This window comes from Neopsephotus bourkii, unplaced genomic scaffold (genome assembly GCF_033783945.1).
Source record: "Neopsephotus bourkii isolate Nb327-2 ecotype Australia unplaced genomic scaffold, CSIRO-AGI_Nbou_v1 NB_804, whole genome shotgun sequence".
Lineage (NCBI taxonomy): Eukaryota > Metazoa > Chordata > Aves > Psittaciformes > Psittacidae > Neopsephotus > Neopsephotus bourkii.
In genome coordinates, this window is record NW_026901300.1 from 2,797,018 (window position 1) to 2,812,743 (window position 15,726).

The following is a 15,726-nucleotide window of genomic DNA, read 5'->3' on the forward strand; positions in this document are numbered from 1 at the left end:
CTTCCAAACAGAGAAGGAAGAGAGAGAGAACCAAGTTAAATGGCAAAGGGAGTGTGTTTGGGGTATTACCATACGCTTCCAGCAATAGGAGGCACAAGGTGGCACAATGGGCAGTTTGAAGCACACATGGAGCGCATTAATTCTTTTGAAATGCACTGCTTGCCTTGTCACTATTCATGTTCTGAAATGGACTTTCTGAATAGAAATGTGAGGCAGAAGTCAGAATAGCTCATAGACTGATAACCTGTCAAAGCTGTGCTTCCCCAGAGCACATTCACAACAATGGACTTTGTTTCATCTTCATTCCTCCTTGGTGACCAGGAGAACACCTAGGGGATTATCCGTTTTCCTCGTTTGTGTTTTGTTTAGGCAAACTGGAGCTCATTTCTAGTAGAAATCCAAATTAGTCTGTATTTACAAACTGTTTTCTTCTGGATCTACTAGAAATGTATTTGTATTTTTTAAATCATCCCTTTTCTGGTCCAGCAGTTGCAAAGTTTTATCTTCCTGATGTCAGACTTCACAAGAATGGGAGACTGCAGAGCCTTTCATCGCTGTCCCTCAAACCACATCCAGTGCTATAAAAATTGAGCATACAGTTACGCACATTATTGAATTTAAACTTGCAAAAATGGGGAAGATGATCTCTCATTGGTTTTCACCAATCATTTTAAGTACAAATTGATTATCTTTGTGAGGTTTGCATTTTTGCTTCATTCCATGATGCCTGCTGTGGTTCCTAGAAGGGGCAGTCATCAGTGCCAGATTTACAATAGATAGCAACATCCTGGTTGAAGTTGGAAGGTCAGTCTCAACACTGAGCACTGCAGAAGTTACCAAAAATGCCTTAATCTGCTCAAAATCCTCTTTGTGGCTGCTGCCCTCCCACCACGCCATGGAGGACCCAGTGTCCTTCACAGCAGACATGGCCAGCGAAAATGAACTTAAAAGCATCTTAATAGTATTTCACATTCTTCCAAATGCCTTTTCATTCTGTCCTTTGGGTTTAGGCTGTGAGTGCCTCCACCGCAGTGCCTGTAGCCCAGGCAAAACGGTGCCTGGGCATTTCAGTGGTGGTACCCCAAGCCCACTGACCACCCCTCTCCACTCTGTCCTAGGTCTCGCATCCGCCGGGAGCTGTTCATCGAGGAGATCCAAGCTGGGAGCCAGAGCCAGGCTGGGTCGAGCGACTCTCCTTCCGCCAGAAGCAGCAGGGCCGCTCACAGCTCCGAGGGAGATAGCTGCGACGGCGTGGACACAGAAGGCCCACCTGAAGGGAAGCCGAGTGGCCCGGAGGCGGATGAGTACAGCAATGCAACCACAAAGTCTCAGGGAGGGCCAGCGGAGTCGGCTTTCGAAGCGGGGGAAGAGGCACTGCAAGGCGCCAGGTCTTCTGAGAAAGCGGAGCCGTTCCAGGCGGAGAGCCTGGAGGACACCGACGACGAGGGCAGGCTCAGAGCACAGCGTCAGAGCTCTCCGCCGGCATCGCAGCGCCCGGGAGAAGCTCTGGAGACACTGCCAAACTCTGCCACGGAAGGGGATGCCTCTACCTCAGCTGCCTCCACCTCAGTCCTTACAGGGGAGAGCTCCTACAAGTCAAAAGAAAGTTCAGAGAAAATCTCCAGTGTGCCAAGTACGAGCTCGACGCCGGCCGCAGGCTCGCAGAAAGCCAACTCTCTTCAGAGCTTGTTCGGCTTCTCGGAGGCGGCGAGCTCCAGGAACACGCGAGACAGCTCCTTGAGGAAAAAGAAAGCAGCAAACTTGAACAACATCATCCACCGCTTGGAGAAAGCCGCGAGTCGGGAAGAGGCCGTCGAGTGGGAGTTTTGAGATTAAACCTCGCCCAACTCTGGAGAGCTGGGAAGTGAAACTGGACCTCTACTGGTTTTATTGTGTTGCGCACTTAACCGCCCTGCGGGCCACAGGGCAAAAACGCCATAGGCCAAGGTGCATATAGAAAACAAAAAAAGGAGCGTTAAGCCCGATTTATGTTTGTTGTTTTCGAGGAAGAAAACTGAAATGTGTAGTCAAGCTTTTTTGTACCCTGAAGTGTTTTTATTATTGCCCTAAAGTGATTTCCACAGTTTCTGGAATAACTCATACAGCTTTGCCTTGTGCCCTCCTCTTTGGTGTGGGCTTTAAAAAAAAAAAAGGAGAAAAAAACAGTAAAAAAAAGATGAAAAAAGAAATCAAACCCACGTATTAAAAGGGGGCTTTTTATCTGCCATCTAATGGCGCCAGAGCGATAATACACTATTATCTTCTTAAACCAGGAAAAAAGAAAAAAAAGAAAAAAGGGGAGATTTTGCAGAAAAAAAAAATGAAAAAATAAAAAAGAAAAGTTTTTTGTAGCTGTTCAGTTGCCACTAAGAGATTGCACAGTCAAGCGACTCTAAACACACTAGTTTGGATTCCTACGTATTTTCAAGAAAAAGGAAAAGAAAATCTTGTTTGAAACTTTGAATTAAAAAAAGAAAATAAAAAAAAAAACCACATTTACTCCACCTATTTTTTAACAAAAAAAAAAACAAAGTCAAAAAGTCACATCAGGAAAATATCTTAATTTGTGGTAGCTGACTTAGTGTTTTCTTGTAAGTGAAATAGAATATTGACACGTAGTGCACATTGTTTCATAGCTTTAACTGATTCTGGTCTTTTGCAGACCAGAATTTGTTTAATACACTCCATTTTAGGCCAAATCAGGACAAAAAAAAGTAAAATCTGAATCTAGGTATTTTATAATCTGCTTTTTAACCTCTAACCACAGAGCACGCTGATCAGACCTCATATCTAGGAGGTTTAGGAGACAACTTAGAAACAGCATGTACTTGATCATTTCACTTGGTTCGTAGTGTACAGGATTTCCTTTCCGTAAAGACAGAGCGCTCAAAAAACGTTGGCCAGTAACATTTCAGCCTGCTACTTCGGGACATATCCCATATCCCGAAACATTCAGCTTACCTGGAATCGATTAAAACATAGTTCATCTGTACGATTGCTGTCACACACACCACTAAGAGGGGACTGGAGCTGCCTCAGATAGAGACCTTTTCCTGCTGTTGGTGGCCATTTACTGACTCTCTTCCCACCACAAGCACTGATTTTAAATACGTTTTAGTTGTGGGAAGCTTATTTTTGCGTGGATAAAGAGTACATGGCAATGACCAGACGGGCTCTTACCGGGATGGAAACAGCCCAAACTCCAAACCAAAACCTTCGTGCTCTTGAGTCCCAGTCTAGACCATTCTGCCCTGCAGAAACACAGCCTTTTTTCCATTATCTTATGCACAGGTTAGGGCTGATCAAAGTACAAATCAAATTCTAACTTGTCTCTAACTCCTCCTGTTGTCTATATGTATATGCGTGAGCATAGAGGTGTGTGGAAGGATGTGTGTGCGTGAGTGTGTGCGTGCAATTTTATACGTCTGTGTATTTTCTTACGTACTTGTGCACACATAGAGTGCATTACTGCCACCTTTTTTCAATAAGCTGTTTTATCAGTTATGGCTTCTACAAGTTTGCTAATTTAGACTCCTTTATTGCCATATCTTTAAAACTAACAATAGATGATTTCGGAATATATATATATATAAATATATATATATATATAATTTTTTTTTTTTTTGCTTATTTATAGGTGCTGTATTTTATTATCTGATTGTTAGGAAGGGATGAAAGGGGGCAAATATTCTTTAGAGGGATAGACTGCCGGCAGTATTGGGTATAATTTACAAGATGTAGTTGTCATACTGTATATTATTGATTGAAGACTTTTTGACCGTATTGTGTATCATTGAACTTTTGTCTTAGGTCAGCATCTTTTTGATGACACTTTAATGGTGCATTCATTACTTCTTAAGTTTAATTAATATTACTTTTCTGATTTTGGGGGAGGGAGGGATGGGGAGAGGAGTTCCGACTTTAAAGGTATGTTCCCAATATTACACCTCAGTGTGCTTGTATTAATTCATAAGTAGGATTTTTGACTGTAAGATGTGAAACCACATTTCTTGCATGATGTTTTAGAACTTACATATTTCATTTACAGTCTCTTAACATGCAACAGCAGCATTTAGCGCAAGTTTTCACAAATTAAGAATCAGTACACTAAAATCAGTCCTTTTCATGATTAAGAAAAGAAGGCTCTAGGAGGCTGAAAGGCAGGGATTTATTTCCTATTTTTACTGCTAGCTGTTTCAGGATACCTCCTTGGGTAACTGGGGACTTGTGATGCAAACCTAAAATTGAGAAACAGAGAGAGCAACTGCCCCTTTCTGTGATGAGCTGAGGAGGCGATTTGTAATAACAGACACCAGTATGTGACAGCACGTGCTGGAAGCGGTTACGGCTTCTGATCCCGAGTGCAGTTAGTCCGCGGGAACAGCCAGCGAGGGAAATAACATGGGGAAGCAAAGTGTTACCTCTCTGTATGTGTACAGTGTCCTGGTTTGACTTACAAAGCACAGCTCCATCGATAAATGCACGTCCTGGTAAAAAATACACGTACCTTAATGCAAGTCATAACAAGATGTGTCTTCAGGCTCGAAGCAGAACTTCTCACTGGAAGACACAGATATTTTCTTAAGTTCTTTGTATTTTCTCGTTGTTGTTGTTTGGTTCAGGTTGGGTTTTTTTTATAGGCAATATACTTGCCAGTCTGTTTCTACTGTCCTTGTCTGCTGATTTGAGATCCAGGTGCTTGATGCAGTCAAGTGGTGACTCTCGGCTTTCTCCATAGTGAGGGTTTTTTTCTGTTTGAAGATTTATTTTTGTTCTTTAAATTAATATTCCCCAAACTGTTCTTGTGCCTGTGTCTATATGATTGCATTCCATGATGCTTACTGAGAGCTCTTGCTGCATTATACGACAGCAGAACTGTATTCGTAGGTTGAACGCAAATGCAGCAGTTAAGGTCAATCTCTCTTCTTAATAAGCAATACGTAAGTGCCTTGAAACTTAGATCGTCTGGGTTTTTTCTGTTTATTTTTGTTTTGCTTTTCAGGTTTCCACTAATTCTGTAGGATTCTCTAGCGTCTGCCCAGTTTTTAATGCTGTAATGATTTTTAAAAAGCATATCTGTAGCTTGCCCTAGAGGAAATCTTTCTTTTATAACACTAACTGTTAATTCTAAGCTCCATTATTACATTTGAATCGTGTAATTTTGCTGGATAAAGACAGCATTCATAAGTCAGAAGTCACTCCATCCTGCCAAGGGTTGTCATTGGTCTCTATTACAAAATTAATCAAATAAAATGCTGTCAGTATTTCCTATATTTTTGGCACTTTATTAATGGCTTAGCTCCTTTTGTTGTTTCATATTTAATGATCTGCGTTGAATGTGGATTAGCCTGCTGAGATGCTATTGGGGTGACCTGGCCCGTCCTGAGGGGGGTCATTTTGGGTTCCTTGGTGACCGCTTTATTTAAGGGCAGGGGCAGGCAAGCGCCCTCCAATCGAGCTCGTAGGGTTGAAGTGATGTTCCCAGCTGTTTGTTCCCGGTTTTTAGCCAAGGTCACAGCTGCTTTTCTGTTTCAGTGGGAAGTAAAATGGATTAGCTTGAACTACTGCTGAGATTCTCTTGTTGGAGGTGAGGTACCTACTGGCTTTCCAAACTGGCAGAGACCTCCCCAGTTTAGAGACTGAACACTGAAAGGTTTTACCTGTATTTTTCATCAAGTGCGGCATTTGAAGTAATGCTTTTAGGAAAATGTGTATTAGAATAATTTTTTGTTTTAATTAAAAGGATAAAAAGTTGGAGAAGGAACGCCAAAGAGTAGCACGGTGGCTTTTTACCCTCGTGTTTCATTGCTTACACAGGAAATAAGATGTTACCCAGGCGCATGTGATTTGGGGCTCACCTCACGGGGCAGGCATTCTGTAGGGCACAGAGCATGGCAGCAGAGCCCTCCCTACAACATTTATTTTCATAATGGATAAAAGCACAGGCAGTTTTCAGAAAATCACCAATGCCAGAGTCTGGTTTTTCCTGATGTTCTCTGGAAGCAATTTTATTTTCTCTTTCTGTTTCCAGTTCTATGCTCTTACTCAGCTGTGGATGAAGGGCCCAGGCTATTTTAACAGAAATACCTTTAAACTGCAGTTAATGTTGTCAATTTTTTTCTCTCTGGATGGTTAGGGAAGAAAAGAAAGTGTAGTACTATGTCTGCTAAAAGCAAGGGAAGAGTATCCCTTGGCAGAGGGGTCGTACAATGGGATTGTCAATATGCTTCCATTTTTGAGGATACAAATTTCAGCCAACAGAATTGCACGTGTACTGGCAGAAATGCATGTAATTACAATTGCTGTTGATGACATAGAATTTGACTATTTATTCATGTGTAAAATGCCTATAAACAGAGCCACTCTTAAAAGGAACCTGTATCAGTGCACTCTGCCTTTATCATGCATTAGTGAGTCCTCTAGTAATAAACTCCTTGCTGTGATAGGAAAAGATCTATTTTATGGCTAAAAAGAAAAAGCAGTTTATGTGCCTTTCTCATTAGGTGACAGATCTTTGCTTATTTTTAACTTGTTCATAAGGGAATGATGTAGAGAAAGGGGCTCACAAACATGACGGAATTCTATGCAATATTCTCTAATCCAGTTACTTAAAAGTTGCTATTTTTCAGTGCTTTAATGGAAGAAATAGGAAGTTAGAGAAGTGTGGCATTCTGGTGGTAATTCAGACTCCAAAGTTGATAAATTCATAGGAAATAGGATTGAAGGAAATCTGACAAAATAATGTCATGAAATAACAGAAACCCTTAACAGTGATTGCAGTCCCCTACTAGAACAGCTGCTGTCACAGGTCAGTCATTTTCCATCTTAAAATTACTAATTTCTGGTATTCTTAAAAATCGTATGAAATAAAAATGTTCCTGACAAAAGCAGGGCACGTTAGGGATAAAAATCCCAGCATTTTGACCATATATAAATTAAGAGAATACACAAAGAAAGTAATGGGTTTTAGACACTTCTTTGCACTCGAATTTAAACTGAAGTCTTAACTGAAAGTAATCTGGACCGGTGCCTTTAGCAAGGTTGCAAAGAGATCAGTAAACTTGGCATTTGTTGCCAGCCAGAAATAAAGTGGTGACATTTTTACCATGCAGATGGAGGGCACTATTTTTGCTTCGTTTGTGTCGCTTCCTAACAGGCAAGTTTCTTCAATTATCTCTTCTTTCTTCTTCACCCAGTGTACATATCCTCGGGTATTCTCTGTCTTACAGCCCCTGTGTGTGGCTGAGCTGGGAGCAATTCTTGAAGAAGACTATCAGAAACATGGGAGGTGGAGAGTTGTATCTTAGGTAGGGGCTGGATATTAGCATTCACTAAAACCAAATCACATCTTTCCCATGAGTGAGTGACAGTTTTGGCCCTGATGAGACAAGCTGCTTATAGCTTCATACTCCTAAATTTAACTCACAGATAAAAAATGGCTGCAAAGCAGTTTTCAGTTTACTCCTGTGTTGACCTACTGCTTTCCCCTGGCACGTTCTGCTGCCCCACTGTTTGAGCATCAGGATTTTCTCCCTTAGTGTTGCATATACAGTCAACTTCTTAAAAAATAAATACATCTGGAATTTAAAATTCTGTAGAAACAAAAGACTTCTTTCCCCAGCAGTTTAAAATCTTGCTGAATGGTTTTTAATTGCAAGGAGAACCATTGGCGTGGAAAGCACGAGATCTCAATTTCTCTTCTACCTTAACCTTCTTAGTTTGAATAGTGATGTAGCAGCCCCTGTCTCCTTCATGTGTGTATCTGAGCTCTGAAATTTAGAAGCATTATCTCACCAATTTGTTCTTTCCTTCCCGTCTCTTTTATGAGATATATTGACTATGCCATGTACAAAACAGAGTTAATAATGAACTTTATAGCAAGAAAACCCCTTTATGCTATGCCTAGGGACTGGTTTGTCCTACATGACCAGGTCATGTACTATGCCCTACCCTATTAATATGCAAAGATTAGAAGTTTTATGCTCTGAAGGTGAAATTTATCCTTTTGGAGAAGGTTAGCGTTAGGCCTGTGCACTTAAGTTTTCAAGAAGCCTTAAAAACAGGTATGTAAGTGGTGCCATCTCTCTCCTCAGGGATGATCCCCCCCCCCCCCCAAGCCAAGTTCTGTGGCATATGTGAGATAACTTATTAATTGTAAGGTCATTTTCCAGTTGAGGAAGGTCATTTGCTGAACTTTAATAGTGAGCCTCATCACCAGCATCCTCTGGAACCAGCAAGGGCTGGTTGGAGGCCTGATTCCCTGGCTTTGATTTTCACTTCTATTCCCAAGCACGTTCTGGCATTGAAAGGAAATGTCTCTTCTTAAGAAATTGATGAGATTGTTGTATTTTTCCTTGCCCAGCTCTTCTGTGAAGGACAATTGTGGCCGTTTTTCAAGCTTGCTTTACTCACAGTGAGTTCAGTAGATTTTTGCCACAGTTCTGTAGATGTCTATAACCGTTGGTTTCATAGTATCATTTCAGTTTCCTTATGTTTTGAAACAGCCAAATGCAGAGAATGACTGAATTCTCCACCATAATGAAACTGTGCAAGAAACAGTGCAGCAAAAATAGATGCCTGAAGCCCCCATGACATTGTGTCTTTCACGTTTTGTTTGAAGTTTAGAGGTTATTTGTACTCCGTAGTACAATCTTCGTCCAAAGATCCTTGGAAATGGAGAGTCATGCCAGGAATTTCCTGCTGTTATGGTGACATACCTGTTTTTGCATAGTTACTGTGTAATTCTGTGGTAATGTTCTCTAACAGCGCAACCTCTCTATTGGTAACAAGAACAACGGCGTTAAGTTGCGTTATCCTCTTCTGTCTATGCGGGTAATTAATATGCATTTGTAGGAGTTGTTAAATATGTATATGTACAGGATTCCAGTATGGAAAAGCCCCTCTGTATATGTGGTATTTGCGTGCTTGCTCTTAATGGTGCAGTAGAATTGCTACAGCCAAATTCATGGAATCATTTGGGGTGTACGTAAGTGAGGGCTTAAAACCAATATGTATTTTGATTCTTAGAGGATGCCATTTTCCCACTTGTCAGATAAGTTCCGTGATGTAAAGAGGGAATTATCCATCTGAGAGATTGGATTGTGTGAGCTACACAGGTTTAGCTAAAGAGGAGGGGGAAGATCACATTCAAAATACAGCAAAATAATTCCAAGGGTCTGAGAAGTGCAAAAGCCAAGGCATTTGAAAGGAAGGGCCAGACCTTGACTGCAGTATCCTGTAAGAGGTGTTCTGGAGGTTTTGCTTCAATACGCCCTCCAAGAAGTCAATATGCTAGATACTTGCACATGTAAAATACACTCTCCCCTATCTGTGTGCAGTTGAACAGTAAAGACGTATTTAAAACAATCACCAAAACAGCTGATCAGTAATAAGCCAAGTAGCGAGTTAAAGCAGCAGTTCATTCTTACTCTCCCTAAGCTGTGAATTCAAGTATTCTTAGGAATGAAATAGAAATCTGTGTTATGCAGCTCCTCTCAGGAGGCGAACATCTGTGTTTCCAAGACAAGAAATCAAACTTGGCCCTTGACTTGCTCAGAAGTACAATCTTATCTCCAAGTAACTTTCCTGCAATCGGTCTTTCAGTCAGACTTCTCTAGCTTTTGTTAGCTTACATTAGACCCTTAGTGCTATTTTGATGTATTATTTATATGTGGGTAAATTATTACTAGCTTTAAAAGTGTTTCCAAAGTACCTAGTTACCTCTGGATGCTAGTACAGGCTACATGGTGAGTACTTGAGCATCTAGTTTGTAATGGATTTGTGTGGGGAATAAGCAAGGCCACATCTGTATTGTACTTTTTCCTTGATCAGGGCTTCCATTTCCTTCTCGCCTCCTCTAGAGAGATGGAGATCATGGATCAGTTCTTTTTTTTCCTGTGTGGGAGAGAGTTTAGTTTAGCTCGAAATGACTTTCATTCAGTAGGCAAGTCACCAAACTCCTGTATGTTACCGCATTTCCCGTTCAGCTTTTTAGGTTTTGCTACTGACCTAAATTTCCTATTTAACAAACTTTCTCTACTTGGAAAGCTATGTGCCTTAATTCCGAATCTCTTTGTGGAGAATGATCTAAAGCACAGTGATCTAGATTGCAGCTTTCACAGCCACTTTTCATTTGGGGGTGGGGGGGGAAGCAAGCACCCATCAAGGAGCGTTTCAGTGGCCCGACACGAGTTGCCCCGTTGCTGATGAGCACTTCAAACACTGTGTGAAGTCTTTGTGCAATAGCAATTCTCGCTCTGCGTTTGAAGGTTCGTATCCCAGCTGCCAAACGCAGGCGAGCCCAAGCTCTAGTTTAGGAGAATTCAGGTTCCTGGGGAAGAGCAAAATACATATCCATCTGGGTTGGCTCCAGGAGCACGGTGGGGTCTCGGGTTAGAAAGTCCACCATCACCCACAGTGTGCTCCTAAGGTTCAGTCTCACCCAGCGTACTCACCGGTCTGTCAGCATTCAGGGAACACTTGTGGACTTCAGCCATTGCTAACTGTGACCATGTCCTCTTGTGCCATTAGTGATACACGCTGTCTTCATTTCCATGCCCAGAGCCTCGTGGTCTCTGGGTGGCGAGGCACTATAAAGTCATTCCAGTCTTTATTTGGGTTTAAGAACAGGTTTTCACCCACTGGCATCCTCAGCCCTTACCAGCGCTTGTGTGTTATTTTCCAAGCTTGCTCTCTCTACAGCATCATAAGGTGAAGTATATAAAGGTGGTTTGTAATTAGGAAAACAATCTAATATGTCCTATTTATGAGATTAATTTTAACAGTTGTTTTTTTTTGAAGTTTGTTTTTGTTTGATACAAACACAACAGGAGCATACACATCCCCTAAATGGACGTTGGAGAAGGTCTGGGCTGTCCTAGCGATGGAGCGGGAGGTGTTGGCTCATCGTACTATCCATATCATGGTGCCCCTGTTGTGTTTTCTAGAGCAATCATTTTCTTTTTTTAAAGTATTTTTATTGAAATGCCTAATAAATAATATTATTTAAATAGTTTTAAAATAATTTAGGACTGAGAATAAGAAGCCTCAGTTGTGAGAGAAGAGACTTAAAATATACAGAGAGAGAAAATAGCCTCCTAGAGCCTCTACTGAGAATGTCATGAAGATGCAGTGCCCCTTTGTCAAAGTACATAGTGATTTACGCGAGAGTGTTAATTTAAAATGAGAGACTGGTTTCCTGTGATGTTCATCTTTGTTGGCATATGTTTGAATTTCTCAATTCAGAGCTGATTTTCTTCTCATTGAAAGTTGGTCAAGGAAAAAAGACAAAAATCACCTTGTGCAGCAGCAACTTTTCCTGGTGTGAACTCTGGAAATACACGTTGTGAATTGATCTTGGTCACGGAGGAGGTGGTTAGCTTTCTTGCAGTGTCAGAACACGTTCAGACAGGCTCTCCCTGGCTAGGTCACCCTTGGCAAGCGAGCAAGAGAAAGAGCTGCATTAAGCCAAACCCCTTGTGCTCAAAATTGCCCTTGCTCATGGCAGGGGGAGCGTGTATCTGCACGAGGGATGTGCAAAGGGCCTCCGATAGCACTGACCCACTCGGCCCCACAGTACAACCCTATGGTGGGCAAAGACAGGCGGTGCTGAGCGAGTTGCAGGGCACATCACCACTTCTGAAGATCTGGAAGCAAATTTGCACTTTGCCTTTTGAGGGGGTCCCACTAAAAACCATCCGACGCATTTCCCACGCGAGGTTCTTTCCTTCTGGCATAGAATAAAAGGGAGAGAGACACAAAACAAAAGCCCTCTGGTAATTATTGGATAACCTCTGCGACACAAAAAGGTTGTTCCTGTCAGAATCCTCTATGCATTTCTGTGTTGAAAAGCGTTTTCTGCCATTCCTTTTGGGAAAGCAGCACTCGCTGGGAATGCTGTGAGATTGTCGCTGTACGAATCTGGATAATTCCAAAGCAGATGGAGGCTGGCTTGGGGAGGGGGGGGGTGATGTTCTTTTCTTTATATTTCTAATTGTTTCCCTCATGTCCCTTTTCATTTATTATTTTGTTCTGTTTTCTTTTTAAATGAAAAAAAAAAAATTAACTCTTTGCATTTGTGCAATAACTACTTGCCATGAGAATGGGCAGACCTTGGAAATGCCCCGACTACTAACGCAGCACAAGATGAACTCAAACAGAAAGTGGTGTACTTTTTCCTGAGAACCTTTTTTTTTTTCCTTGGTTTTTGTTTTTAATAATAAGCTCAGTTCCCCCCCCCTCACCCCCAGTGTATTTGTGGTGTCTTACATTTTTAGCAGTATTTTCTACTTTTTTTTTCCCCCCTGTAACGCACTAAGTCTTAGGTGTTTTTAGAGCTTGTTTGTTATAGTCACAAATCACAGGTTGAAAAAAGGAGGAAAAAAAGGAAAAAAAAAAGAAAAAAAAAATCCTCACAAAGACCCAATTGACCAAAAAGAAAAAAAAAAAGTCTTTTTTTTGTTGTTTTTTGGGGTTTTGGGGTTGGTTTTTTTTTTTTTTGTACAAGTAGCTTTGAGAAGCCCACGTTGTGTTGCTGTGACTCATCTTTTGTAACATTTTATTTCTTGGTATTTGTTTAAACATAAAGAAAGTAAGAGTTTATATGGCTGGCAGTAGCAGGGCAGCGCTCCCTCCGTCAGCAGAATGGCATTGTTTCTTCTGTCTTTGTTTGGTTAGCCATATAATGTTTGTTCTCAGCACTGTACAACGGTCCCTATATGATATGGAGAAGCAATATCACTGTATGAAACTCACACGATGTATTATTATTATTATTCACTAGCACCCTAGGTGTGATAATTGAAGTAAATATCTTTTATACAAACACAATTCCGCGTGGGCTGTCTTTATTAAGGTGAGACCTGAGTCCCAAGCAGCAAACATTTACATTGGTGGTTCTGGTTCGGTGATGCCCAGGGGATGCAGGGGGGGCTTGGTGGGGATTTGTGTTTCTCCAGGGGAGGAAAATTTGCTTTGTCTGTATCAGTTTCCAGGGGGAGGAGGGAAGTGTTTTCAATACCTGAAATGCTGAAGTGTTGGATTTCCACACTGTATCCTTTTCCCAGTGAAATTCAAGTGTGACGGTTCCTGCTGCAGTCAGTGGGAGGTGGGCACCTGCCTTCATAGACAAAACAGATGGATTTGGGGGCTGAGACTGCAAGGGGGATTGCTCTGAGCACCATAACCATGTATTAGCTGATCTTAACAAAAGAGATTCAAGACTTTGTCTGAGGTTAGAAATGCTTTAGATTCAAAACTGAAAGTGTAAAAGAATTTTCCCATATATTTGTCTATTTTTACAGATACTTCCTATAAAGATAAATTTCTAGTGCCTTATGATAAGTTGTTCCTATGTACTCAGTCTTTACAGAGCCTGGAGTTTGAAATGTGGTGAGGAACAGTTGTTGTAATCCATCAGTTTATCAGGAATTATCTTTTAAAAACTAGTAGAATAAATCTCTAGCTTGAACACTTTGTGATTCAGGTAGAGCATGTGTGTGTGTGTGTGTATGTGTGCACTTGCCTGTGTGCTGCTGTTTTATGTGGTGTGCTCATGTCTGTGTTTTAACTGTGAATTGAAGGTGATTTGGGAGCACTTTCTTACATCATCTCCTGCAGTATATATCATATCTTTCCTACCAGGCTGCAAGTTCTTGTGTTGTATGCCTCCTTGTGGGCTCTGGTCCTGTTGAATAGGGTATTTAATGCCTTTATTTCTTTATAAATGTCTGTTTTCTGCTTTTGAAATGTCTGTGACAGGTTGTTCCAGTTGATATAAAGGTTCTAGGTTTAACACTTTTTCTTCTTCCCCTACTTTTTTAACCACCGGTCAAACTGTTGGTTGCTATAAATGGTAATATCTTTTATAACTTGACCCTAATCATTTTTATCTTGGTACTAAACAGCTACACTTCCAAAGTGCCATGACTCAAGTTGATTAATTTGTGTATTTATAACCTGCACTTTTCTTTAGGTATGGTGGTATCGACTGGACACTGAACTACTAAAATCACACTCGTGGTTGTAAGCAAAAGCTGCATTATACTTGTGAAGGCACAGACCTGATACAGCAGAAGCTGGGCAGGGTTCATTGTAGCTCGGAAACATGCATCCAGGATAAAAGCACAGTGTTCTCTCAAGCCAAAATCTCCAAAAGTTTATTTTTGGAAAACTAGGAAGGCAAGTGAAACCACAAGGATGCATCTCAGAAGTCAGGAGCAGATATGTATGCTCTGCCATGGATGCGGTTGGCTCTTCAAGGATAGCTTCACTGATAGTCCTTCAGAAGGTGCTGAAAATCTCCTTCTCAGAAGTGCATGCTGTGTTCCCACAGCCCCTTACTGGTCAGCACTGGGGCACAGCTGCATGGCCCCACTGTCCTGCTGGTAAAAAGCTGCTTCTGGAGTTAGATGCCGTAGCAAGGGAAAGGTTTTATGTAGGAAATATTACAGGCATTTGCTGAGTTAATGGGACAAATCCTTGTTTATGGTGTCCTTAGGTGCAGGAATAAGTAAGTCCCCTGTGAGCACCTCAGTGCCACATGTAGTGGCCATGTAGTAAGAGGCAGTCAGCAAGAGGTAGTTTGCCTTTCAGTGGGAAGAGGGGTATTTTTTCTCATGGCATCATGTTCCCACCAGGTGAGAACAACCCATGAGCAGCTGAGGTGGTGCTTGTGGCTCCTACTTCTTTCCATTTCAAAATGCAGTCATTTTCTTCTAAGTATTTCTAGTTTAAGTGGTGAAGAAATCGTGCGCTTGCCAAGAGAGGGCTTCAGAGAACATGATTTGATTACAGTAGAGCATTTTATTTTCTCTTTGCTCCAAGCTATGGGAAACTGATAAGAAAATTCAAACTGTTTTCTTGAACTCTTCCTAGTTACCCATGTAATTATCTTCGTATCCTTGGAAATAATCCCTTCTTCTATGAAATCTCTGTCGTTACAGGGTGAATTTATTAAGCAGCGCTGTGGTTCTTTGCTGGGGGCTGTTTATTTTGGAGTGGCTGGGCCAGGAGGGGAAGGGAAGGAGGAATCCTTCAAACCTTCCCTTCCCAGCAAGCCCTCCAAAAGTGAAAAGAAAGGGGGAAAAGGAGGGGAGGGAGCAGAAATCTTGCCTGCACCTCTTGTGCTGGCAGGGGAATGCAGAGAGCTGGGCAGGGAGCTGCTCACCCAGCACTCATCTCCCTGCAGTCTGTAGCTTGTTTTGCTCATCCCCAAAGCCACCTTCACTGGTGTTATCTCAGGGCACTGATGAAAAGGGCTACAGGGGACTCAGAGAGGATGCTCGTGTGCTGTAATGAGTGTGGCAGCTTAGGGTGAGAGGGCTTTTCCCTGTGCTCCCGACCCAATGCTACTTGGGCAGATGAAGTCTCCAGTTTTGTCCTCAGGTTGGTGGATGTGATCTGGTTTCTACTGTGCCTATTTTTTCTCATCTTTTTGCCATCACAGCCAAGTAAAATGGAGGAGGTTTGTTCTTGCTGCCTTCACTGCTGCCAGTCCCAGCCCCTGCTGTCTAGGACTGCACATCTGCATACATCCCTTAAGGTTCTTGATGTCTTCTCTTACAGCTTCTGTATCTGCAGAGCAACCTCACCACTTTGTTCTTGGAGCGTTTCTAGGGCTGGTAACTGGCTAAAGACTAAGTAGGGTGCTAGGAGTTGCAAATGGCTTTCAGAGATGTCGTCCTTCCCTTTTCATCATCTGCTTTCTTTTTTCGCCCTTTTAGAAAC

The 15,726-nt window shown here is 41.8% G+C and overlaps 1 protein-coding gene across 9 annotated transcripts in view; it reads left to right on the top strand.

Annotated features, from left to right (window-relative positions):
• The window catches only part of CUX1 (cut like homeobox 1), a 270,373-nt gene that overhangs the window by 238,018 nt on the left and 16,629 nt on the right, over window positions 1-15,726 (top strand). For 8 of the 9 annotated variants that reach the window (XM_061355531.1, XM_061355532.1, XM_061355535.1 and 5 more), the window contains one exon: window positions 1,119-12,828. The exons of the other annotated variant lie outside the window; for it this stretch is intronic. In XM_061355531.1, coding sequence (XP_061211515.1) covers window positions 1,119-1,830 — 712 coding nt within the window. In that variant the 3' untranslated portion in view covers window positions 1,831-12,828. Of the gene's footprint in view, window positions 1-1,118; window positions 12,829-15,726 lie in introns of those variants that run through there. 9 annotated transcript variants of the gene reach the window in all.